Raw genomic sequence first — 25,249 nt, 5'->3', positions numbered from 1 at the left:
TCCCAAGACCCCAAAATCATGACCTGAGCTGAAATCAAGAGCAGGATGCTTAACCACCTGAACCACCCAGGCGCCCCTCCCTGTTTTTATTTTTCCTTCCCTTCATCTGTTTTTTTCTTAAGCTCCACAGATGAGTGAAATCACCTATTTGTCTTTCTCTGACTGACTTATTTTGCTTAGCACAATATACTCTAGTTCCATCCATGTTGTTGCAAATGGCAAGATTTCACTCTTTTTGATGGCTGAGTATATCCATTGTATATATACACACACCACATCTTTATCCATTCATCAGTTGATGGACATTTGGGCTCTTACCATAATTTGGCTATTGTTGATAGTGCTGCTATAAACATTGGGGTGCATGTGCCCCTTTGGATAAATACTAGTACTGCAATTGCTGGGTCATAGGGTAGTTCTATTTCTAAGTTTTTGAGGACCCTCCATACAGTTTTGCAGAGTGGCTGCACCAGTTTGCATTCCCAACAACAGTGCAAGAGGGTTCCCCTTTCTCCCCATCCTTGCCAACATCTGTATTTTCCTGAGTTGTTAATTTTAGTCATTCTGACTGCTGTGAGGTGGTATCTCATTGTGGTTTTGATTTGTATTTCCCTGATGCCGATTGATGTTGAGCATTTTTCCATGTGTCTGTTGGCCATTTGTATGTCTTCTTTGGAGAAATGTCTATTCATGTCCTCTGCCCATTTCTTGATTGGATTATTTATTTTTTGGATGTTGATTTTGATGAGTTCTTTATAGATTCTGGATACTAGCCTTTATCCGATATGTCATTTGCAAATATCTTCTCCCATTCTGTAGGCTGCCTTTTAATTTTGTTGACTGTTTCCTTTGCTGTGCAGGGCTTTTTATCTTGATGAAGTCCCAGTAGTTCATTTTTGCTTTTGTTTCCCAGCCTCCGATGATACATCTAGCAAGAAGTTGCTGCAGCCAAGGTCAAAGAGGTTGCTGGGTTCTCCCCTAGGATTTTGATGTTTTCCTATCTTACATTTAGGTCTTTCATCCATTTTGAATTTATTTTGGTGTATGGTATAACAAAGTGGTCCAGTTTCATTCCTTTGCATGTCACTGTCTAGTTTTCCCAACACCATTTGTTGAAGAGACTGTCTTTTTTCCATTGGATATTCTTTCCTGCTTTGTCAAAGATTAGATGACCATAGACTTATAGGTCCATTTCTGGGTTTTCTATTCTGTTCCATTGATCTATGTGTCTGTTTTTGTGCCAGCACCATACTGTCTTGATGATTACTTTTAATTCAGCTTTAAGTCCAGAATTGTGATGCTTCCAGCTTTGCTTTTCTTTTTCAACATTCCTCTGACTATTCAGGGTCTTTTGTGGTTCCATACAAACGTTTGGATTGTTTGTTCTAGCTCTGTGAAAAATGCTGGTGGTATTTTGCTAGGGATTGCATTGAATGTGTAGATTGCTTTGGGTAGTATAGACATTTTAACAATATTTTTTCTTGCAATCCATGAGCATGGGATGTTTTTCCATTTATTTGTGTTCTCTTCAATTTCTTTCACCATTGTTCTATAGTTTGCAGCATACAGATCTTTTACCTCTTTGGATAGGTTTATTCCTAGGTATCTTATGTTTTTTGGTGCAATTGTTAACAGGATTGATTCCTTTTCTACTGCTTCATTATTGGTGTATAGAAATGCAACAGATTTCTGTACATTGATTTTATATCCTGCCACTTTTGCTGAATTCATGCATTAGTTCTAGCAATGTTTCGGTGGAATCTTTTTGGTTTTCCACATAGAATATCACATTGTCTGCAAAGAGTGAAAGTTTGACTTTTTCCTTGCCAAATTGGATGCCTTTTATTTCTTTTTGTTGTCTGATTGCTGAAGCGAGGACTTCCAGTCCTATGATGAACAACAGTGGTGAGAGTGGACATCCTTGTCGTGTTCCTGACCCTAGGGGAAAAGCTTTCACTTTTTCCCCATTAAGAATGATATTTGCTGTGGGTCTTTCCTATAAGGCCTTTATGACATTGAGGTATGTTCCTTCTATCCCTTCTTTATTGAGGGTTTTTATCAAGAAAGGATGCTATATTTTGTCAAACGCTTTTTTTTTTTTTGCATCTATTGAGAGGATCATATAGTTCTTATCCTTTCTTTTATTAATGTGGTATATCACATTGATTGATTTGTGGATATTGAATCACCCTGGCAGCCCAGGAATAAATCCCACTTGATCATGGTGAATTATCCTTGTAATGTACTGTTGAATTCAATTAACTAGTATCTTGTTGAGAATTTTTGCATACATGTTCATCAGGAATATTTGTAATTCTCTTTTCTCACTAGAAAAGAGGTCTTTGTATGGTTTTGGAATCAAGGTAATGCTGGCTCACAGAAAGAGTTTAGAAATTTTCCTTCCATTTCTGTTTTTAGAACATATTCAGAAGATGTATTAATTCTTCTTTAAATGTTTGGTAAAATGCCCCTGGGAAGCTATGGCCTGGGACTCTTGTTTGTTGGGAGATTTTTGATTACTTATTCAATTTCTTCACTGGTTATGGGTTTGTTCAAATTTTCTATTTATTCCTGTTTCAGTTTTGGTAGTTTATATGTTTCTAGGAATTTATCCATTTCTTCCAGATTGTCCAGTTTGTTGGCATATAATTGCTTATAATATTCTCTTATAATTGTTTGTATTTCTGCATTGTTGGTTTTGATTTCTCCTCTCTCATTTGTGATTTTATTTATTTGGGTCCTTTCTCTTTTCTTTTTGTTAAGTCTGGGTGGGGCTTATTCATTTTAATTCTTTAAAAGAACCAGCTCTTAGTTTTGTTGATCTGTTTTGCTGTTTTTTTTTTAATTTCTATATCATTTATTTCTACTATAAACTTAATTCTTTCCCTCCTCCTGGTTTTAGGCTTTATTTGCCGTTCTTTTTCCAGCTCCTTCAGGTTTAAGGTTAAGTTGTGTATTTGACTTTTTTTTCTTCTTGAAGTAGGCCTATATTGCTATATGCTTCCCTCTTATGACCACCTTTGCTGTGTCCTAAAGGTTTTAGACAGTTGTGTTTTCATTTTCATTTACTTCCATGTATTTTTTTAGTTCTTCTCTAATTTCCTAGTCATTCTTTAGTAGGATGTTCTTTAACCTTCATGTTTTGTCATCTTTCCAAATTTTTTCTTGTGGTTGACTTCAAGTTTCATAGCATTGTGGTCAGAAAATATGCATGGTATGATCTTAATCTTTTTGTACTGGTTAAGCCTGATTTGTGACACAGTATGGGATCTATTCTGAAGAATGTTCCATGTGCACTTGAAAAGAATGCATTCTGCTGCTTTAGGATGAAATGTTCTAAACATCTGAACATCTGTTAAACCCATCTGGTTCAGTGTGTCATTCAAAGCCATTGTTCCCTTGTCATTCTTCTGCTTAGATGATCTGTCCATTGCTGTGAGGGGGGTGGTAAAGTTTCCTACTATTATTGTATGCTTATCAATGAATTTCCTTATGCTTGTTATCGATTTATATATTTGGGTGCTCCCAATTTGGGGGCATAAATATTTACAATTGTTCAATCTTCTTATTGTATAGACCCCTTTATTATGATGTAGTGCCCTTCTTCATCTCTTATTACAGACTTTAGTTTAAAATCTAATTTGCTGAAAAATGTATGGCTACTCCAGCTTTCTTCTGATAACCATTAGCATGATAAATGGTTCTCCACCCCCTCACTTTCAATCTGCAGGTGTCTTTGGGTCAAAAATAAGTCTTGTAAGCAGGATATAATGTGTCTTGTTTTGTTTATATATATATATTTTTTAATTCATTCTGATACCCTATGGCTTTTGAATGGAACATTGAGTCCATTTACATTCAGAGTAATTATTGATAGATATGATTTAGTGCCATTGTATTAGCTGTAAAGTTGCTGTTCCTGTAGATTGTCTGTTTCCTTTCTAGTCTTTGTTGCTTTTGGTCTCTTTCCCACTCAAAGGGACCCCTTTAATATTTCTTGCAGGGCTGGTTTAGTGTTCACAAACTCCTTTAGTTTTTGCTTGTCTGGGAAACTCTATCTTTCCTTCTATTCTGAATGACAACCTTGCATGAGAAAGCTTTCTTGGCTGCATATTTTTCCCCATAGCATGTTGAATATTTCATACCATCCTCTTCTGGCCTGCCAATTTACTGGGGCCATGTCTGCTGCTAACCTTATGTGTCTACCCTTGTAGGTTAAGGATGTCTTTTCCCTAGCTACTTTCAGAATTCTCTCTGTATTTTGCAAGTTTTCACTATGATATGTCTTGATGTTGACCTGTTTTTGTTGATTTTGAAGGGCATTCTCTGTGCCTCTTGGACTTAAATGCCTGTTTCCTTCTCCAGATTAAAGAAGTTTTAAGCTATAATTTGTTCTAATAAATTTTCTGCCCCCTTTTCCCACTCTTCTTCTTCTGGGACTCCTACAATATGGATATTCTTGTGCTTTATGGAATCTCTGCATTCCCAAGTCTATATTTGTGATCTAATAGGTTTTTTTCCCTGTCCTTTCCAGCTTCATTATTTTCTATAATTTTATCTTCTGTATCACCTATTTCTTCCTCTGCTTCTTCCATCCTCACTGTGATTACATATAATCAGTTTTGCATCTGTCATAGCATTTTTTATTTCAGCCTGACCAGTTTTTAGATCTATCTCTGTAGCCAGTGTTTCTCTGATGTCTTCTATGCTTCTTTCAAGTCCAGCCAGTATTCTTAAGACTGTTGTTCTAAATTCTTGTTCAGATACATTGCTTATATCTGGTTTGAGCAAATCCCTGGCTGTGATTTCTTCTTGATCTTTCTTTAGGGGAGAATTCCTCCATCTTGTCATTATGTCGAGCTTTCTGTCTTTTGTGTGTTATGAAAGCTTGTTATGTTTCCTGCTCCTGAGAACAAAAATATTAAGGAGTCACACTCTGTCCAGGGCCGGGCACTTCCAAAAGCATTTCTGGTGTATGCTGTTTGCACTCTGCTGTTGTGTTTTGGCTGCTTTTTCTCAGAGGTCAGTCCTCTGTGGAGTTCTTCCTTGCTTGCAATGGGGACTCCTTGGACCTTTACCTAGGTATGCTTTGATTTGTTTATTGAAATAAACCTGGGGGGAAAAAAGCCTCATCCAAAAAAAAGAGAGAGAGAGAGAGAAAAGGAAAAAGAACAAAAAACCCCGCACAAACAAACAAAAAACTATAAACCTGATTCCAAAGTGGGGAGGGGGGGGGGGAAAAAAAAAAAAAAAAAAAAACAGAGAGAAGCCTAATCCAAAAAAAAAAAAAAAAGAAAAGAAAAGGAACAAACTAGGGAATGAACAAAAACCTATAAGCCTAATTCCAAAGAAAACAAAAAGAAATTTTAAAAAAGTTTAAAAATATTTAAAAAGAAAGCCTGGTCCTATTTCCACCAGAACTGAAGCTGACATTTTGGAGCACTCAGTGATCAGTAGATTTGGTGTATGTGGGGCCGGGGGATGGGGGGGCGCACTGTATTGTTCCTCTGAGGGAGAGGCCTGCTGTGCGGGCTCAGAGACAGACCTATCCTTGTGAAGATGCAGGGGGGCGGGGTTTGGTGTAAGCGACTCCAGCCTCCCCTGGAGGTGCTGTGGTTCTGTCTAAAGTCCAACTGTACTGGTGGGTAAGGGCGGGGCGGGGAGGGGGTTTGGGGTGTGTGTGGAAGGTGGCGTCCCCCCATCCTCTCCTCTCCAGGTAGCTGACCTTGGGGCCACCGATGTTCAGGAGACACTCACACAAAAAATCTCCCCTCCTGTGTCCCAGGCCCTCATCAGATCCCTACGCTCAACGTGCCCAGCGCCACAGTTCTCCTCTGTTTTATCTCTGGCGTGTGGCTGGAATTCAGAACTTGAAATCTTAAAGGACCAGGCAAGGCGCAGACCCACTCTCCCCTAGCGTAGAGGAGAGCTGAGCCCGGCACTGTTCTGTCTCAGAAAAGCAGTCTCATGGCCACGGGGGTGCCTGGAGTCTATGGTGAAGCATAGTGAAAAGCTGCCACCAGGTTATCTGCCCTCTGCCTGCGCCTCTATCCCATGCTGTTGAACGGCCAATCAGTGGCGCCCTTGGAGAGGCAATACCCTCTTCCAAACATACTCCCAGAAGACAAACATTCGTTCTCTCCCAGTGTGACCCAGGGGATCCCCGCACCATGGTGTCTTGAGCTAACCCTACATGATGCTTCCTCTCCCACCCTCTCTCTCTCTCCCTGACTTCTCTCCACAAAAAGGACCCCTTTCCCTCCGTGGCACCACAGCTTTTCTCTCCCACAATTCACATCTCCAAACTTCACATCGGCTACATTCTCTCCCTCCAATTGTACAGATTGTTTTCTTAATCCTCAGATCAGTTTCCTAGTTGTTCATAAATGATTTGATGTTGATCTAGTTGTGTTTGAGGGACAAGGCAAGCTCAGCGTCCCCCTTCTACTCCACCATCATAATGCTTCCCTCCAGAAAGATCGTTTTTTAGCCCTGGTCAAACCAACACCTTGATTTAAAATCTCAGTTTAAAGTTCTCCCTTCCCTGCTCTTGGATATTCCCTGATGCATACCGCATTTAAATTATAATAAGGCTGCCATCTTAATCTTTTGTGGAAGACAGTATTCAATAAATGATACCAGGACAACTGTTTAACTATATGCCCAAATAAAGTTCAAAAAGATTAGCAGATTAAAATATAAAATCAATAAAGAACTAGACAGGTACGGTCATAAAGTGGGCGAATGTGTGTAAACTGAGAGCCTACAATGGGAGGGACCACTGATGGCCTCTTTGGGCTCCTCTACCTGCTTTCCTGGTCTTCTTCCCACCCCACAGCCAGGTGGGGGGCAGAGCTAGAAGAAGAGAGGCAAAAGTCCTACCTTACTGGCATCACTGTGGTTCTCTCTTAGCTAATGTGGTCTTGCCTGCTGTCACGGAAAGGTTCCAAATGCTTGCTCTCTGAGAGGAGCAGAGTTGCAAGATCTTTAGGTATTCTAAAGGGACACCCACACTGTACAGTTCTCTGCCATAAGGGAACTAACAGGGTCCCACACCGCTGTGGGCAGTTATCTAGAATGGAGTCCCAAGAAGGGTGAAGTCCACTTATCTTCCACATTGTCCCGTTGACCCTGGGAAAACTTGCACATTTTTGTCATGACAAAGCTGCAGGTGATACTTACTATTAGCTGCAGCCAGCTTTCTGCCTTTAGAAATCTGAAACTAGAGGCAAGAACTGGTCTTTGTTCAATATGACCTTCTAAACACAAGGGAACTAAGACTGTGTAAAGTTACTTGAGATTTTGGGCATTATCTGTTATAGCAGCTAGCATTTTCTTATCAAACACACAATGGGTATGAGTCCAGATGTCAAAGAAAATCAGTTTTATTACTACATAGTAATCCTCCAAATATTAAATAATTTTGAAAATTAAATATTAATTAAACACCCCCCTTCCTTTCAAGGGATATGAAATTCTTCATCCTAAATGAGCTATTTTAAAAGGTTCAATTTAAAAAGATACAATAATTTAGTGATATAAAATGGCATTATCTTTAGTCAATTTCTAAAATAAACAGTTACTCAAAAATTCTCTGTGGCTACAACATCAAAATATTTTAATATTTAAAAAATATGAAATCTTTTTCAGGTAGTTTAAAAAATAACATTCTTAGGAATATTATGCACATTTTAACATATGGATTTCTACAATACTTACAATAATATAAACACTCTTTCCAGTTCCTGTTGGTCCTACAAATATTGAAGGCTTTTGATGGGTGGTCAACAATTCCATTAAAGCAGAGCATTGAACCGTGTCCAGAGTTGGTACAATAATTTCATTAAACATCATATCCTTAGGAATTTGAGGAGCATCTGCCAATTTCTTTACCCATGGTTCCCATTTTCCTATTCCCTGTTTATAATAAACAGCCAAATAGTGAATGTTATGTTATAAAATACTTTTAAAAGCTCTGTTATCCTGTGCCATTGCTGAAAAGATCAAAGATCAAGACCAAAAACAAAACCAGAAACCACTGATATTTACATATTTGTTTTTATTCTTTAAAACACTATACTCTGAGTTTTAAAGTTAAATTTTGTGTTAAATTGAGGAGAAACTAGGCTTTTATATGAATCAAAATGAAGTGGCAATGCTGTGATATTTCTGATTGCTAAAACCACTGATTATGTTAACCCAAAGATCATGTATTTTGGCCAAATGTTAGATTCTTTAATGGCACTGAGAAAATAGACTAATCAGTGCATTGAAGAGTAAAGAATTTTATTAAGTGTTAACCAATATAGTTTTTTCCCTAGAACATCAATTTTTTTCCCTAGAACATCAGCTGCATGTTGCTCATACTTTTATAATGGTATGTATAACATAAGCTTATCATTTTAGGTGAGTTTTTTTTAACCATAGTTAAACTATGGTTTTTTTAACTATGGTTAAAAAAAACTCCTAAAATTTACCTTCAACCATTTTTTAAGCATACAGTTTAGTGTTAACTATATTCACATTGTTGTGCAACAGATATCTAGAATGCCAAGATTTCTTCATGTGAGATTATTATTATGAATTAACACTATATCTTTGTATCCAATTAGCTCGTCAACTAAAATTTGTATTTGCTATGCAGTCTTTAGAACAAAAACTTTCAAAAACAGCATGTTAACTCTCTTGCCTTAGACATCACTGTTTTCTTCATTCTTACGGAATCAAATTTAAGTTCCTCGTCATTTCAAACACACCAGAATTCAGACCCTCCTTCCTTCATGTGTCCCACGTTCCAGCCCCACTGATAGACCTACTGTTTCCCAATATGCCCAGGTCCCTGGATCTTCCCACAGGGCACTCTTTTGGCCTAAAGTGTCACATGACACTCTTCTGAAGAGGTTAAGAACTCACTGAGGGCAGCACAGTGACTTACTCGTTTTTGTATCCTCTGGCACAGGGCTTTGCATATAGTACAGATTTTTCTTTTTTTTTTAGGAGGGTGAATTCACATCAGGTTGAAAAACTGTATTGCAAAGAAGTATCTAGAACTTTCTAGAACTGAAGAAGAAACAATGTCCTTCCCATATTCTCGATAATCTTTTCTAACATGGCTCTTTTGCCACCATATGGGAAAGGAAAGATTAAGAATCTTTCTGGAGTGAATATTCATTTAGAGATTTTGTGATACTGGGAAAAATCATGTACCATCTCTGAGCCCTACCTAATTTCCTCAGTGGGAAGACTCGCAAAATAATACTATCTTTCCTATTTCACTGAGATGTTGGGAAACAAATAGAAATGATGGTGGAAAAGCTTAGTAAAGTGCAAGATGCTCTGAAAATGCAGGGTACTGTTAGTAATTTGAAATAAAATAAAATTAGCAAAAAATAAAAGGATAATATCTTGTTGCTGGCAGGGTGAGGAATCTCTTCTGAGGTGGGCTTGGCAATACATCTCAAGAGCCATTAAAATTTATAAATTGATACAGCAAATTCCTTTTCTAGGAACTTATCTTAAAGAAACAATTAGATATGTACACAATGACTTGTATAAAAGAATATTCACCAAAGCAGAAAAACTAAGAAACAACAAAAACAGATCAATGTCTAAGAGTAGGAAACTATTTGGATAGATCATGGTCCATCCAGACAATAGAGTCTAGGGAGGCTTTAGAAAAGTAAGTTTATTAAAGAAATATTGGTGAGATAGGATTACCCTCTGGGGATTCAGTATGATCCAATTTCACGTGAGGCTCCATATTTAAATAGGTATTCCTAAACACCCTCAATACAGTACTCATATGAGCTGTTACACATAAACAAGTAAATAAACACCACCCAGGTTTTATTGTCCAATTCATTTGGGAAATGTTGAATTACCACTAACCCAGCTATGTTCGTACAGGACTTCTTAGCACCTGATATGCTAACATGTACCATATGAATCCCAAGAGGTATCCTAAAACAGTATGCACCTAGTGCCAGACTAGATGTCATACTGTGTACTTATATTTAATGAATCCAATAAGCCTATCAGGTGTTATTATTTATCTTATTTTATCAAAGAGAAAAACAAGGTTCAGAAAGATTACTAGTCCAAGGCTATACAGAAAGAAAGTGGCTTTATGAGGATTTAAACCCTGATGTGTCTGATTTCAAAGCCAGAACACCTTCCTCCACTACTCCATGCTGATTCTTAAGGTAAACAGTGTTGACAAGATGGCCCCAGGGCCTTTATGTGCCATATGTCTCCAAGGGAACTTGCCTGTTTGGTGGTTGTAAATCTTGCTTCAGAGCTCTTACCTCAGTGACAAATTGATAATCATAAATTGTTCCTTTTTCAGGAAATGGGACAGTTAGTGCTTTTGAAGACGTTTGTTCCATGCCACTCAGTAATTTAAACTTATTTCGAGTTAGTTCTGAAATTGGGCCTTCCATTAGTTCTCGAAGAATCTTATCAAATTTCAACCGATCATCATCTTTACAGGAAGCTCCGATGGACCAGATCAATGAAAACAGAAAAATGCCCTGCATTGGAGAGATGAGAAGACGAGTGCATTAAAGAATAAATTTAATGTATTCTTGAAGCTTGAATCAGATCAGATTAATATCTTTGAAAGAAATTTAATAAACTAATATGTTATAGTAGGTTATCTCAGGACTTTATAATAATCAGATTTTAAAAAAATCGAATTGCATGCCTTAAAAAATCTTGCTATTGGAAAAGATAATACAATGCAAAGTACATTGTGAAACCTTAGAATGATTAGTCTGGTAAATCACGTGATATTTTAAGTACATGGCAGGATCCTGATATTAAAAAAGCACATTGAGATAACTTTTTATTAAGGCATATTTTCATAAGGAATAATCAATACCCACAATATACTTGCTTTTTAATTTAAATTTTGATAGTGTTTTCTTAAAAGTAGAACAAATTCATATTTGTTTATTTACCTGGTGTAATAACAATCTGAGCATTGATTGCATAACCAGAATTGACATTCTGCAAGCCTTCTTCTTACCAGGCTTAGGCAAGAAAACAGAGCAGATGACAAGACCCACCACTAAATAAGTAAACCTATTTTCTTCTTTTTTTTTTATTATTATGTTCAGTTAGCCAATATATAGTACATCATTAGTTTTTGATGTAGTATTCAATGATTCATTAGTTGTGTGTAACACCCAGTGTTCATTAAAACATGTGCCCTCCTAATACCCATCATCCAGCTACCCCATCCCCCCAACCCCCCTCCCTTCTGTAACCTTGTTTGTTTCCTGGAGTCCATAGTCTCTCATGGTTTGTCTCCCTCTCTGATTTTTTCCCATTCAGTATTCCATCCCTTCCTCTGTGGTTCTCTGTGCTATTCCTTATATGGTATCACTCATATGTGGAACATAAGGAATAGCATGGAGAAAACTTATTTTCTTGATTTAAAATCAAATCCCCCTTTTATTTAAGATTTATTTATTTGAGAGAGAGGAGAGAGTTGGAGGGGAGGGGCAGAAGGAGAGAATCTCAAGCAGACTCCCAGCTGAGCGTGGAGTCCCAATGTGGGGCTCGATTCTATGACCTCAACATCATGACCTTAGCTGAAATCTAGAGTCAGATGCTTAACTGACTGAGCTACCCAGGCACCCCCTCAAATCCTGTTTCTAATGCCAAAACAAACACAATCTTGACTACGATCTTAAAAATTTGGGGCTCTACTTCAACACTGTTTGCCTACTACTAGATTACTAACAGGCTGTTTCTCTCTGGAAACTAAATTAAAAATTAATGTATTTAGAGGGAGAGCAAGATGGTGAGGAGTAGGAGACCTAAATTTCATCTGGTCCCAGGAATTCAGCTAGATAGTTAATCAAACCATTCAGAACACCTACAAATTCAACAGGAGATTGAAGAAAAGAAGAGCAGCAACCTCTGAACAGAAAAGCGACCACTTTCTGGAAGGTAGGATGTGTGGAGAAGTGAATCTGAGGTGATATTCAAGAAGATAGACAATGGGGGGGAAGGGAGCCTCCTCAGCCAGCTACTGGCAAGCAATAGAGCAGTAGAGCACAAAATCGGAACTTTGAGAAGTCTGCTCCACTGAGGGACATCACTCCAGAGGCTAAGCAGGGGGTGGAACCCTCGCTGGGACAGTGGGTCTCAGGACCCTCGGGGTCACAGAAAGACCAGGGGTGCCTGAGTGTGGCAGAGCTCCCAGGTATCAGAGTGGGGAAGCCAGCTGCAAAGATGGAGCTGAGGAGTGGGCTCTCAGCTTGGGGTTGCCATAAACCATGATCCACGGCACAGTCGTGCCACTGCTCTTCCAGCAGGGACCCAACAAGCGGCAGACTATAAAACCCCCTCACTGAAATGGACCGATCATCTAAGCAAAAGATCAACAAGGAAATAAAGACTTTATTTATTTTTTTTTAAAGATTTTATTTATTTATTTGAGAGAGAGAGAATGAGAGAGAGAGAAAGCACATGAGGGGGGAAGGGTCAGAGGGAGAAGCAGACTCCCTGCTGAGCAGGGAGCCCGATGCGGGACTCGATCCAGGGACTCCAGGATCATGACCTGAGCCGAAGGCAGTCGCTTAACCAACTGAGCCACCCAGTCGCCCAGGAAATAAAGACTTTAAATGACACACCAGACCAAAAGGACTTCACAGATATATTCAGAACATCCCATCCCAGAGCAACAGAATACACATTCTTCTCTAGTGCCCATGGAACATTCTCCAGAATAGATCATATCCTGGGTCACAAATCAGGACTCAAGTGGTACCAAAAGACTGGGATCATTCCTTGCATATTTTCAGACCACAATGCTTTGAAACTAGAACTCAGTCACAAGAGGAAAGTCAGAAAGAACTCAAATACATGGAGGCTAAAGAGCATCCTACTAAAGAATGAATGGGTCAACCAGGAAATTAAAGAAGAATTTAAAAAATTCATGGAAACAAATGAAAATGAAAACACAACTGTTCAAAATCTTTGGGATGCAGCAAAGATGGTCCTAAGCAGAAAGATATAGTAATACAAGCCTTTCTCAAGAAACAAGAAAGGTCTCAAATACACAACCTAACCCTACACCTAAAGGAGCTGGAGAAAGAACAGCAAATAAAGCCTAAACCCAGCAGGAGAAGAGAAATAATAAAGATCAGAGCAGAAATCAATGAAATAGAAACCAAAAGAACTGTAGAACAGATCAACAAAACTAGGAGCTGGTTCTTTGAAAGAATTAATAAGGTTGATAAACCCTTGCCAGACTTATCAAAAAGAGAAATGACCCAAATAAATAAAATCATGAATGAAAGAGAAGAGATCAAAACCAACACCAAAGAAATACAAACAATTATAAGAACATATTATGAGCAACTATATGGCAGCAAATTAGATAAGCTGGAAGAAATGGATGCATTCCTAGAGACATATAAACTACCAAAACTGAAACAGGAATAAATAGAAAACCTGAACAAACCCATAACCATCAAGGAAATTGAAGCAGTAATCAAAAATCTCCCAACAAGAGCCCAGGGCCAGATGGCTTCCCAGGGGAATTCTACCACCCATTTAAAGAAGAAATAATACCTATACTTCTGAAGCTGTTTCAAAGAATAGAAATGGAAGGAAAACTTCCAAACTCATTTTATGAGGCCTGCATTACCTTGATCCCAAAACCAGACAAATACCCCATCAAAAAGGAGAACTACAGACCAATATCCTTGATGAACATGGATGCAAAAATTCTCACCAAAATACTAGCCAACAGGATCCAACAGTACATTAAAAGGATTATTCACCACAACTAAGTGGGATTTATTCCTGGACTGCAAGGTTCATTCAACATCCGCAAATCAATCAATGTGATACAATACATTAATAAAAGAAAGAACAAGAACCATATGATCCTCTCAATAGATGCAGAAAAAGCATTTGACAAAGTACAGCATCCTTCCTTGATTAAAACTCTTCAAAGAGTAGGGATAGAAGGTACATACCTCAGTATCATAAAACCATCTGTCAAAAACCCACAGTGAATATCATACTCACTGGGGAAAAACTGAGAGCTTTTCCCCTAAGGTCAGGAACACGACAGGGATGTCCACTATCACCACTGCTATTCAACATAGTACTAGAAGCCCTAGTTGTTGTCTCAGCAATCACACAACAAAAAGAAATAAAAGGCATCTGAATCAGCAAAGAAGTCAAACTCTCACTTTTTGCCGATGATATGATACTTTATGTGGGAAACCCAAACGAGTCCACCCCAAAACTGCTAGAGCTCATACAGGAATTCAGTAAAGTGGCAGGATATAAAATCCACTATAAAATTAAGATTTCTTTTGCATTTATATACACCAACAACAAGACAGAAGAAAGAGAAATTAAGGAGTTGATCCCATTTACAATTGCACCCAAAACCATAAGATACCTAGGAATAAATCAAACCAAAGAGACAAAGAATCTGTACTCAGAAAACTATAGAACACTCATGAAAGAAATTGAGGAAGACACAAAAAAATGGTAAAACCTTCCATGCTCATGGATTGGAAGAACAAATATTGTGAAAATTGTCTATGCTACCTAGAGCAATCTACACATTTAATGCAATCCCTATCAAAATACCATCCACTTTTTTCAAAGAAATGGAACAAATAATCCTAAAATTTGTATGGAATCAGAAAAGACCTCCAATAGCCAGAGGAATGTTGAAAAAGAAAAGAAAAGCCCATGGCATCACAATTCCAGACTTCAAGCTCTATTACAAAGCTGTAATCATCAAGACAGTATGGTATTGGCACAAAAAAAGACACATAGATCAATGGAACAGAATCGAGAACCCAGAAATGGACCCTCAACTCTATGGTCAACTAATCTTCAACAAAACAGGAAAGAATGTCCAATGGAAAAAAGACAGTCTCTTCAACAAATGGTGTTGGGAAAATTGGACAGCCACATGCAGAAGAATGAAGCTGGACCATTTCCTTACACCACACACAAAAATAGACTCAAAATGGATGAAAGACCTAAATGTGAGACAGGAATCCAACAAAATCCTTGAGGAAAACACAGGCAGGAACCTCTTCGGCCTCAGCTGCAGCAACTTCTTCCTAGAAACATCACCAAAAGCAAGGGAAACAAGGGCAAAAATGAACTTTTATCTTGACTTCATCAAGATAAAAAGTTTTTGCACAGCAAAAGAAACAGTCCACAAAACCAAAAGACAACTGACAGAATGGGAGAAGATATTTGCAAATGACATATCAGATAAAGGGCTAGTATCTAAAATCTATAAAGAACTCATCAAACTCAACACCCAAAGAACAAATAATCTAATCAAGAAATGAGCAGAAGACATGAACAGACATTTCTGCAAAGAAGACATCCAAATGGCCAACAGACACATGAAAAAGTGCTCAACATCGCTCGGCATCAGGGAAATCCAAATCAAAACCTCAATGAGATACCACCTCACACCAGTCAGAATGGCTAAAATTAACAAGTCAGGAAACGACAGATGTTGGCGAGGATGCAGAGAAAGGGGAACCCTCCTACACTGTTGGTGGGAATGCAAGCAGGTGCAGCCACTCTGGAAAACAGTATGGAGGCTCCTCAAAAAGTTGAAAATAGAGCTACTCTACGACCCGGCAACTGCACTACTGGGTATTTACCCCAAAGATACAAATATAGTGATCCAAAGGGGCACATGCACCCCAATGTTTATAGCAGCAACGTCCACAATAGCCAAACTATGGAAAGAGCCTAGATGTCCATCAATAGATGAATGGATAAAGAAGATGTGGTGTGTGTGTGTGTGTGTGTGTGTGTGTGTGTGTGTGTGTGTAGAATACTACACAGCCACGAAAAAATGAAATCTTGCCATTTGCAATGACGTGGATGGAACTAGAGGGTATTATGCTAAGCAATAAGTCAATCAGAGAAAGGCAAGAATCATATGATCTCACTGATATGAGGAATTTGAGAAACAAGAGAGAGGATCATAGGGGAAGGGAGGGAAAAATGAAACAAGATGAAACCGGAGAGGGAGAGAAACCATAAGAGACTCTTAATCTCAGGAAACAAACTGAGGGTTGCTGGAGCAGAGGGGAGGGGGAGGGATGGGGTGGCTGGGTGATGGACATTGGGGAGGGTATGCGCTAGGGTGAGCACTGTGAATTGTGTAAGAATGATGAATCACAGACCTGTACCCCTGAAACAAATAATACATTATATGTTAATAAAAATTTTTTAAATTAATTTATTTAATAGTATATAATATGAGCAACATCTTGACCACATTAGAAGTGCTACCATTAACAATACATAATTTTTTATCAAGGAACAGTCAAGGTCCATTGATAATTTTATTCCTATTTGAAAAATGTGTTTATACATATTTTCTTGCTTTCCTCAATGTTAATATATATTTATAAACACACATATATCTTAAACAGTTGTATCTCAAGAAAAAGGGAAGAAAATCAAGGAAAAACACAAAGAATTATTATGATTTGCAGGTTGAAGGGGAGGTGAATCTGGTTATCAAATGGTCACTGCTGGGGCACCTGGGTGGCTTAGTCGCTTAAGTGTGTGCCTTCGGCTCAGGTCGCAATCCCAGGGTTCTGGGATGGAGCCCGGGGTCAGGCTCCCGGCTCAGCAGTGAGTCTGCTTCTCCCTTTTCCTCTGCCCCTCCCCTTCCCCTGCTCATGTGCACATGCGCGCAGACATGCAGGCTCTCTCCATCTCAAACAAATAAATAAGATCTTTAAAGAGAAGGTCACTGCTGTCCTGGGGATTGATAATTTCTGAGGCTGGTTAAATGACCTAAGATCTCAGTAGCAGACCTAAGGGTATCATTGGGGTTCACCCAAACCTCATGATGCAATGGAACTGCCGGTGGAGGAGCTTCCTTAGAGGCACCTATTTTCCTTGCCGTCCAGCCTCTAGTGCCAGGGGAGAAATGAATTTATCAATCAGGAAGCTTTGGGGAAAGCAGTAGATGTCTTTCTATTTCAAGATTCAAAGGCAATGGACCTTACCTCCAGTAAAGAGTAGGTTTCTCGATCATTTCTCTCTCTCACCTTGACTTCATCAGCAAAGTCATCCATAAAACAGTCTATCAGATTCATTAAGGATCGGACTAAGTTTGTATCTGAAGTAGGAGATAATTCCTGAAAAATCAAGGGGGAAAGTGTCTAAAACAAATTAACTTAAATTAGGTACTAATTAAAATAGCATCAACTAATACTTATTGAATTTACTTAGCCCTCATAGCCATAGTACCTATGAAAAGGCACTATTATACTTCTCATTTTGCATTTGGGAAAACTGAGGCACAGATCAATTCCCTAGTCTATCGTGTGGCACCACTGGATGTCCTGTCCCATGGATGCACTCTTGAACCACTCCTCCACTGATTCCCCAAATCAAAAAGTTTACTTTACATGGTCAGTTGTATTCATCAATGACCTAGAATCTATCTTTATACCGATTTTGTAAATCAAAACACTAAAAAAAAAATCTTTCAGAGAATTAAATGAATGTGTTTCCAAACTTATTTTATACATCTTTACAGCAGTCCTCGTAGTAAACTCATTCCTATGAAATAAATTTGCAAGTCTTGAAGAGCACAAAATGTTCCCAGAGTGCTGTAAACACCATGCACTTTACTTTTTTGGGTCTCACCCTGGCAGTTTATAAAATAAATGCAATAGTGTGTACGGCTCCTAGCACCGTGCACCACATACAGCAAGTTCTCCACAAATATGTGTCTTCTTCCCTCCAATCTTGAGTGGTATCGCTTCGTGGTTAACACGTTAAGTATTAACTCTCTGAAATGGACTCTGAAGTTTAGAAGCAGCAGACTTCATCTTTAGCCACTGTCCCAGTAGAAACAGGCAGAAATGACAACGGAGTTTCTACGGATGGGACTAAGTATGATTGACGCAAGACTAAAATACAAAATAAGACACTTACTACTGTATAGTAACTAAGAGGAATCCAAAATTTGAAAGGACAAAAGTGCAGAGTACATTTTATTTATTTTATTTTTTTTAGTTTTTTTTAATTTTTATTTTATTATGTTATGTTAGTCACCATACATCATTAGTTTTTGATGTCGTGATCCACGATTCATTGTTTTCACGTAACACCATTTTAGAAGCTCATATTAAAAGTGTGTTTTCTCTTTTGCTGCCAAAAAGATAGTTATTATATGGAAAATTCATATATTCATAAGACCTACATTCTCTAACAATGTAGGGGTTGGGGAGGGCACCTATAGCTTATTTTCCAAGTTTAACTGTTTTTGAAACATGATTAGTTCACATCTTCAACACATTTCATGTTTGCTTGGTTTTTAAATTTTTTAACAGCTGCTTTGAAAGAGCAGCGTACCCCAGTATTGTGGCCAGTCGCTCCCACATTCAGCCAACTGCCCTGGAGCAACCTTGTCTCTTCCCTGAAAGCACTTGGGCCATGTCCTTCTCCCCATGATCTTCTCGATTGCCAAATCCAAGGGACACGTGCCACTCCTTTTCTGCCCTGACCTCTTAGTGGTTTTGGTAATACCGACTATTTGCTTCCTAAAAGGCTCTCCTCCCTGAAATTGCAGCTACAGCTACACCCGGGATTCTATTCTTTGCTCTTTTATCTTTTCTCCTCTTTAGGTAATATCCACTGGCATGATTTTAAATTCTGCTTTCCATATCTGTACCTTGAACTCAACTTGTGCCTTAAGCTTTTCTATTCTATTTCCAACGGCAGGAGAAATACCAGCCCTGTGTCCCTCTATTTGTTCCAGGGCTAAAGTCATCCTAAAAGACCTTTAGCTGATATCTCCCAGAGCAGAAATTAAGCATACTTTCTCTACAATTTCCAGCTGGGGAGGGTTTAAGAGCCTGGCTGGAACTTGATCAACTCTCAGAGGCAAGAGATTTCCATTCATGCTGTCCTTTCTCCCCATTGTATCCTTTCCCCCTGCACCAATCCCCAGGATACACTGAAAGAAGGAAAAATGGATTTGGACTTCTTTCAGTCTTCTACCGAGGACTGACTTTCCTCCCTGAATCCCAGTTTTTTAGCCAATAACAGTCATCTCTAAACAAGTAGATGCACTCGTGCTAAATAGAGTGGCTTCCTCATTTAGCCTGCCTTAAGCAATAACGTGTTCCTCCATTATTACCCACTATCTAATTCCTTAGATGTCATAAATGAATTACTTTTAAAAAATTGGCCTTTTGCTGATTATAAAATAATATATATTTATTCTAGGAACTTTGAAAAACAAAGAAAATTATAAAAATGAAAACTAAAATATAATAGTCCCTAAGAAATGAGAGATAACATTCTAGGATATTTTTACCCAGATGTGGTTAGGTGGACTTTTAAGATTTTTTTTTTTTTTAAGGAGGGAATAGATTAGCATCTATACATTTTCTCAAACCCTAAAATGCCTCATTAACTTTTTTTTTTTGGAGAGTAAGTATATAAATTAAAATCTTTTTACTTTAATCAGGTAAGTTTTTAGTTAAGCCTGTTAAATTATTTTAGTATCTGAGAGTTGACATTAACAATACATATTAAAATGAATATATTTGGCTGATTTGGATTTTCCATTTAAGTCTTAAAATTCTCATCCCTCTTACCTTCGCATGCTTTCTAATAAATTCAACGGAAACTGGGACCATTCTGTCAAACAAGCCAACTATAAATTCTTTCTGAATAAGACTAATTGCAGCAGGTAGAAGATTTATCCAAGACAACATTAGTGGTCTCCAGCCTAACATGTGAGGCTCCATGTAAATCATACCACATCTGGAAACCTGGAAAAAGAAAAATTGTTTACCATCAAGGTAATGCTTCTATAAGAAATATGACTTGGTACATCTGTTTCTTATAACCCTTAGAAAATTCTTTTTAAAAAAGAATATTTTATGTAACTTCATGATCTATATTTTTGTCTATAACTTTACCAATGGTTTTAGATAAAGAGGAAAAAATCCCTGACTCTTAAATTTGTCAAGGTAAGTCAAAAGATATGCCTGTTCTTAAAGAATTGGAGTACTATTAAAATGAATTCTACTAATTTTTTCCATTCAAAGTCAAAATTTCTAAGTAAGAAAAGCATTTATAGCATTTCAAATTTATAAGCAGATGTCAAAATTGAGAACTTACAGTAGCAGGAGAAGCGACTTCCAAATCCATTGGTTCGAAAATAAGATTCATTTGTGGTGACATCTGAATAATCTCCCCACTCATCAGACACAGCTTTTTGTTATCATCCAGCACTGTATTCATATTCTCAATCCACACTGCATCTACTGGTCCATCGAAAATTAGCCATTTCCTATCTGGTGTCTGGTTTATGCATATGATGAATAAAGGGCAAAAATTAATAGTGATAATGTAAGGAAACAGTCCAATAATGTTTCACAATTTAAAAATATAACTCTTAAAATTAATTTCATCATGAAAATCTAACGGCATCTTTTGAATAAAGTGTGTGCATGTGTGTGGAGAGAGAGTCACTGAAGAAACCTATATGTGCCATGGACGAGACAGAAATATAACATCTTTTCTCAAAATCCCATCTTTTCCAATGTTTCTGGACTCACATATAACATGTTTTAGAAAGTATTATGAGAAAAAAATATAATTGCCAGGGAAAACAGTTTTCATTGAATTATCTGATTCTATGTGGTATTATGTTCATACAGATTTAGCACTCTTGGGTGCTAAATCAAGTTTTTTCTTCCCTCCACTGAATGAATTCACACGTACACACCCTCTTGGGTTGAATGGTTTCATGGTGATACAGGAAATTAATATAAGATTCAGTCTAACAGTGATAAATATGACAATATTTGCACATTGTCTGAACTATAGTAAATGTTCAACAAATATTAAGGAGTGGCCAGGTAGTCCCTGAAGAGTACAAAAGCTGATTCTCCTTTCCAGATCTTATGAATCCACTTTTTTGGGCACACAGACAATGCCCTGGCTCACTTGCAGCAATTATGAATTCAAGTTGAAGTGGTGAGGGATTTGAATCCATCCTAACACCTTCTCAGGCCCTGTAGCCAACTGCTTTAATCTACAAGACAGCGGACCTGTCATAGACTCAGGCTGCCCCACACCACACTCAAAAGCCAGCTCTGGCCATGCTCAGGAAGCAAGGAAGAGCTCATACCTCGGGTATCACCTCAAGATCAACTTTCCCTTGCACTGTTGGCTTCCCATGCCTGCTAATCTCCACTTTGGGCAACACGGCCATCTGACAGCGAGATGCTGGGCTCTACAGTCTGAAGGACCTCACTTTTCTTTTGGCTTTACGACTTACCAGCTGTGTGACTTTAGGTCAGCTCCTTAACCTGAGACTGAGTATTTATGGGGCAAAATGTCCTGGAAAATGTAATGTATGCAATGTAACTGAGTATAAAATAAGAGGTATCTCATAATTATTTCTGTATAAATAATGTGACTACATACATTATCTAGAGATGTCATGTGTTAATCTGGGCCAGAGGGCATCCATTGAAAAAAGAAAGAACCTGAGAAGTTATATCAATGATCTCACACCTCCATCTGCCTCACAGTTACTTTTATCCTTGAAATTACTAGTAAAGCCTGATACTGGGCAAGATCTCTGCCCCATGAAAGCCAAGTCTTATGTTACTTATTGTCCGAGGTCCTTGAGCCATTAAAAGCAGGGTTGAGTTTTGACATTTTTCTATTATTACACCGACGAAAGAGTCATGATCAGCTGGGTCCTTAAGTGGATAAAGAGCACCAAAGTCAGGACACATGGTAGGCAGAATAAAGGAAACTTTTATTTTAAAAAGATTTAATAAATTAAATGTCTCTAGCCTAGGCCCCTTCTCTTTTTTTTAAAGATTTTATTTGAGAGAGACAGAGAGAATGAGTGGGGGAGAGGCCAAGGGAGAGGGAGAAGCAGACCCCTGGCTGAGCAGGGAGCCCGATGTGGGGCTTGATCCCAGGACTCTGAGATCATGACCTGAGCTGAAGGTAGAAGCCCAACTGACTGAGCCACCCAGGCATCTCCCCCTTTTCTTTTAAGACCAGACTTAGCAAGGTGTCTCCCATTTGATCACACTCTGTGCGCACCCTGCTAACCTACAGCAATCAAGTTAACACAGTGGTCTGTGGACTTCTTCCCATAAGAGCAGGCAACAGCCATCAGTAGAATAAGCCAGGAGGAGGTTAGTGCCCGTTATTCACAACAGTCAGCGGCTGGCACACAGGCAGCCCATTCTCTTCCTAACACAGTAGGGCCAAGTGTTAGAACTTCGCAGCATTGTTTTATAAAGGTCTGCAATTTCTTGTCTAAAAATTGGAGCATGCCTAACAATTAGTGGGTATGACTGAGACGGCAGCCCAAAAGGTGGGCGATGGAAGAACATTGCTGAAGGAGGCAAAGGTTCACATTATTCAATGTTCTCCTTCCTCTATCCTATAACCAGAAAAAAAGAGAGCCAGGAGTGCTTTTCCCTACCCTTGTTTCTCCTGCTGTCTCCTCTCTGTGCACCAAGGCAAAGGCTCTGGCCAGCCCGGCCTCTGGCATCTCTGTAGGTGCTAACAATGCTCCTCACGGAAACACTGCTGGACCACCCAGGATTGTGTTTTAAATAAATACCTGGGACTAGAAACATGTTTGTCTGAAACAACTGGAAAACAAGTCAGAAATGCATCGCAAGGAACTATGATGGTCTTTCTGAATGTGCACGCTCAAGTGCTAGTGCTTACCGTTGAAGTAGCAAATGCTCTGAAGCTGACAGCGAGGACACCATCGGACCACTCATGTGAGACCACGTCAAACTGTCCATACAGCTGACCCATGGTGACAGACTTGGGGTTTAGAACAGTGATTTGAACCTTGTTCTCTTCCATTAACCCCTTAATGGGGAAAAAAAACCCACATTCAGTTAGAAGGATGTTGTCTTTATACATAAAAAAACATGAGTGGATATGTAGAAAATCCTAGACTACGCCAAAGAAGTACCAGAAGCAAGAAGTGCAAAGCATACAAAGTCGATATGTAAAGATTGGTTGTATTTTCTATACAGGGCCAATGAACAACTAAAAAAAAAATAAAATTTTACAAATACCATTGACAATAGTATTTAAAACTCATGAAATAGTAATAAATTAGCAAATGATGTGAAAGAACTATAAACCTAAAACTACAAAAGGAGAGTTGGCAATTTGTTTTTTTTTTTTTTTTTTTTGTAAAGGGTCAGATAGTAACTATTATAGGCTCTTCGGGTTACATATAGTTGGTCACATATTCTTCTCCGTTTCTCTTTCTTTTCTTTGTTTTTTTTTTTTTCATTTTGTTTTGTTTTTTTTTATAAACCTTAAAAAATGTTACCACCATTCTCAGTTCTCTGGCATTAGAAAAATAGGTTTGAAGCCAAAGCTGGCCTATAGGCTGTAACTGGCTGACTCATGCTACCAGACATTCTCTGAAAGAAAATGAAAAGATCTAAATACAGGGGACTATGTTCCATTCTCACAGAATTGAAAAGTTAATATTCATAAGTTGTCAATTTTGACCAGAACCTTGAAATCTGGTGTGGGAATTATACAAAAGATGTTAACACCCTTAGGGCATGCAATTTTATGTTTTTAATTAATAGACGTTATTTTCTTAGAGTAGCTTTAGGTTTAAAGAGAAATTGAGTGGAAAGTACAGAGTTTCACATATACTCCCTCTGCCCCCCAATCCCCCTACCATTTCCCCTACTATTATGGACTTGCATTGGGGTGGTATATTATTATGAATGATGAACTGATATTGATACATTTTATTTTTTTTTGAAAGATTTTATTTATTTATTTGACAGAGAGAGAACAAGAGAGGGAACACAAGCAGGAGGAGTGGGAGAGGGAGAAGAAAACTCCCCCCACTGAGCAGGGAGCCCGATGCAGGGCTCGATCCTAGGACCCCAGGATCACAACCTGAACTGAAGGCAGACGCTTAATGACTGAGCCACCCAGGTGCCCCTATACATTATAATTTTTTTAAAGATTTATTTATTTGAGAGAGAGAGAGAAAAAACGCATGAGTGGGAGGGGCAGAGGGAGAATCTCAAGCAGACTCCACAGTGAGAGTGGAGCCCGACTCGGGCTCAATCTCACGACTCTGAGATCACGACCTGAGCTGAAACCAAGAGTCAGATGCTTAACTGACTGCACTGCCCAGGTGTCCCTGATACATTGTTAACTAAAGTCCATGGTTGACATTAAGGGTCACTCTTGTGATGTACATTCTACAGGTTCTGCCAAATGCATAATGGCACATATCCATCATTACAGTATCATATACAGAATAGTTTCACTGCCCTAAAATCCCCTGTGCTCTCTTATTTGTCATCATTTCTATATATAACATAACAAGTAAAACTCTTCCCAACACTGCCTTTTGCCCACCACCCCTGGGGCTTGGGACACAAACTACTGAACTCAAGAAAAGATGTGGAATAACAACACTAAACAGTAAAACAAGCTCGAGGTCTTCACGTTGTTCTCTGTGCCCACCAGAGGGATAACAACGCATCATCCTACATCGAGAAGTATGGGAAAGCCCCACCCTCTTAGAGGAAGCTGTTGCCACTAAAGCAAGATTTTTGTCCCCAGAATGCAGCAAGGCCAGTGAGACTTCACAATCAAGATATCATGATCACAAATCTCATTTGGCTACAAACAATGAAATATGTGAAGCAAAAATTATTCAAAATACAAAAAGTAGAAAAGTGCAGTATTAGTTGGAGAATGAAAAATAGCCTCGTTCCTTTAGCATGTCAAAGTAGACCAAACTGTGATGTGTAAGATGGGAGTTGTGAGTAATACAAGCATTTATTGCATTTGTGTGCACATGTATGTGTTATATAATACAAAACACACTTTCACTCCAGTACCACAAGCACCCAATCACAGAAGTTTACATTATTAATCTAATCACCCAGAAACATGAAAAACACTCTCTTGAAAGTATGAAAAGAAAGCTTTCAGTCTTCTCATGTTTTCAGATTTTTTCTACAACATGTGTTACCTTCATAAATAAAATCTTGAAAAGAAATAAAAGGTTGACCGGCAAACCTATGATAGATCCTTCATACGCTAAACTTCATAATTGTTTCATGTTATCTTTTTAGTAGTATTTTCCTTTTGACTCATTTTTTTCCATGATTTTAAGTTGCTACATTAAAGTGTCTTTTAAAATCACTATACA

General features: G+C 38.4%; 1 protein-coding gene across 2 annotated transcripts in view; it reads right to left on the bottom strand.

Annotated features, from left to right (window-relative positions):
* DNAH7 (dynein axonemal heavy chain 7) overlaps positions 1 to 25,249 on the bottom strand; it is a 279,079-nt gene that overhangs the window by 146,038 nt on the left and 107,792 nt on the right. For both annotated transcript variants that reach the window (XM_073880956.1, XM_025894388.2), the window contains exons 31-36: positions 22,762 to 22,911; positions 20,173 to 20,355; positions 19,644 to 19,820; positions 17,037 to 17,168; positions 10,305 to 10,529; positions 7,720 to 7,917 (exon numbers count right to left, since the gene is read on the bottom strand). In XM_073880956.1, the coding sequence (XP_073737057.1) occupies positions 7,720 to 7,917; positions 10,305 to 10,529; positions 17,037 to 17,168; positions 19,644 to 19,820; positions 20,173 to 20,355; positions 22,762 to 22,911 (1,065 nt within the window). The remainder of the gene's footprint in view (positions 1 to 7,719; positions 7,918 to 10,304; positions 10,530 to 17,036; positions 17,169 to 19,643; positions 19,821 to 20,172; positions 20,356 to 22,761; positions 22,912 to 25,249) is intronic.

This window comes from Callorhinus ursinus, unplaced genomic scaffold, assembly GCF_003265705.2.
Source record: "Callorhinus ursinus isolate GAN/ISIS: 27379988/994484 unplaced genomic scaffold, GSC_fseal_2.0 scaffold2, whole genome shotgun sequence".
NCBI classification, from domain to species: Eukaryota; Metazoa; Chordata; class Mammalia; order Carnivora; family Otariidae; genus Callorhinus; species Callorhinus ursinus.
The sequence above is the reverse complement of the archived record's forward strand: the minus strand, read 5'-3'. Positions and strand labels throughout refer to the sequence as shown.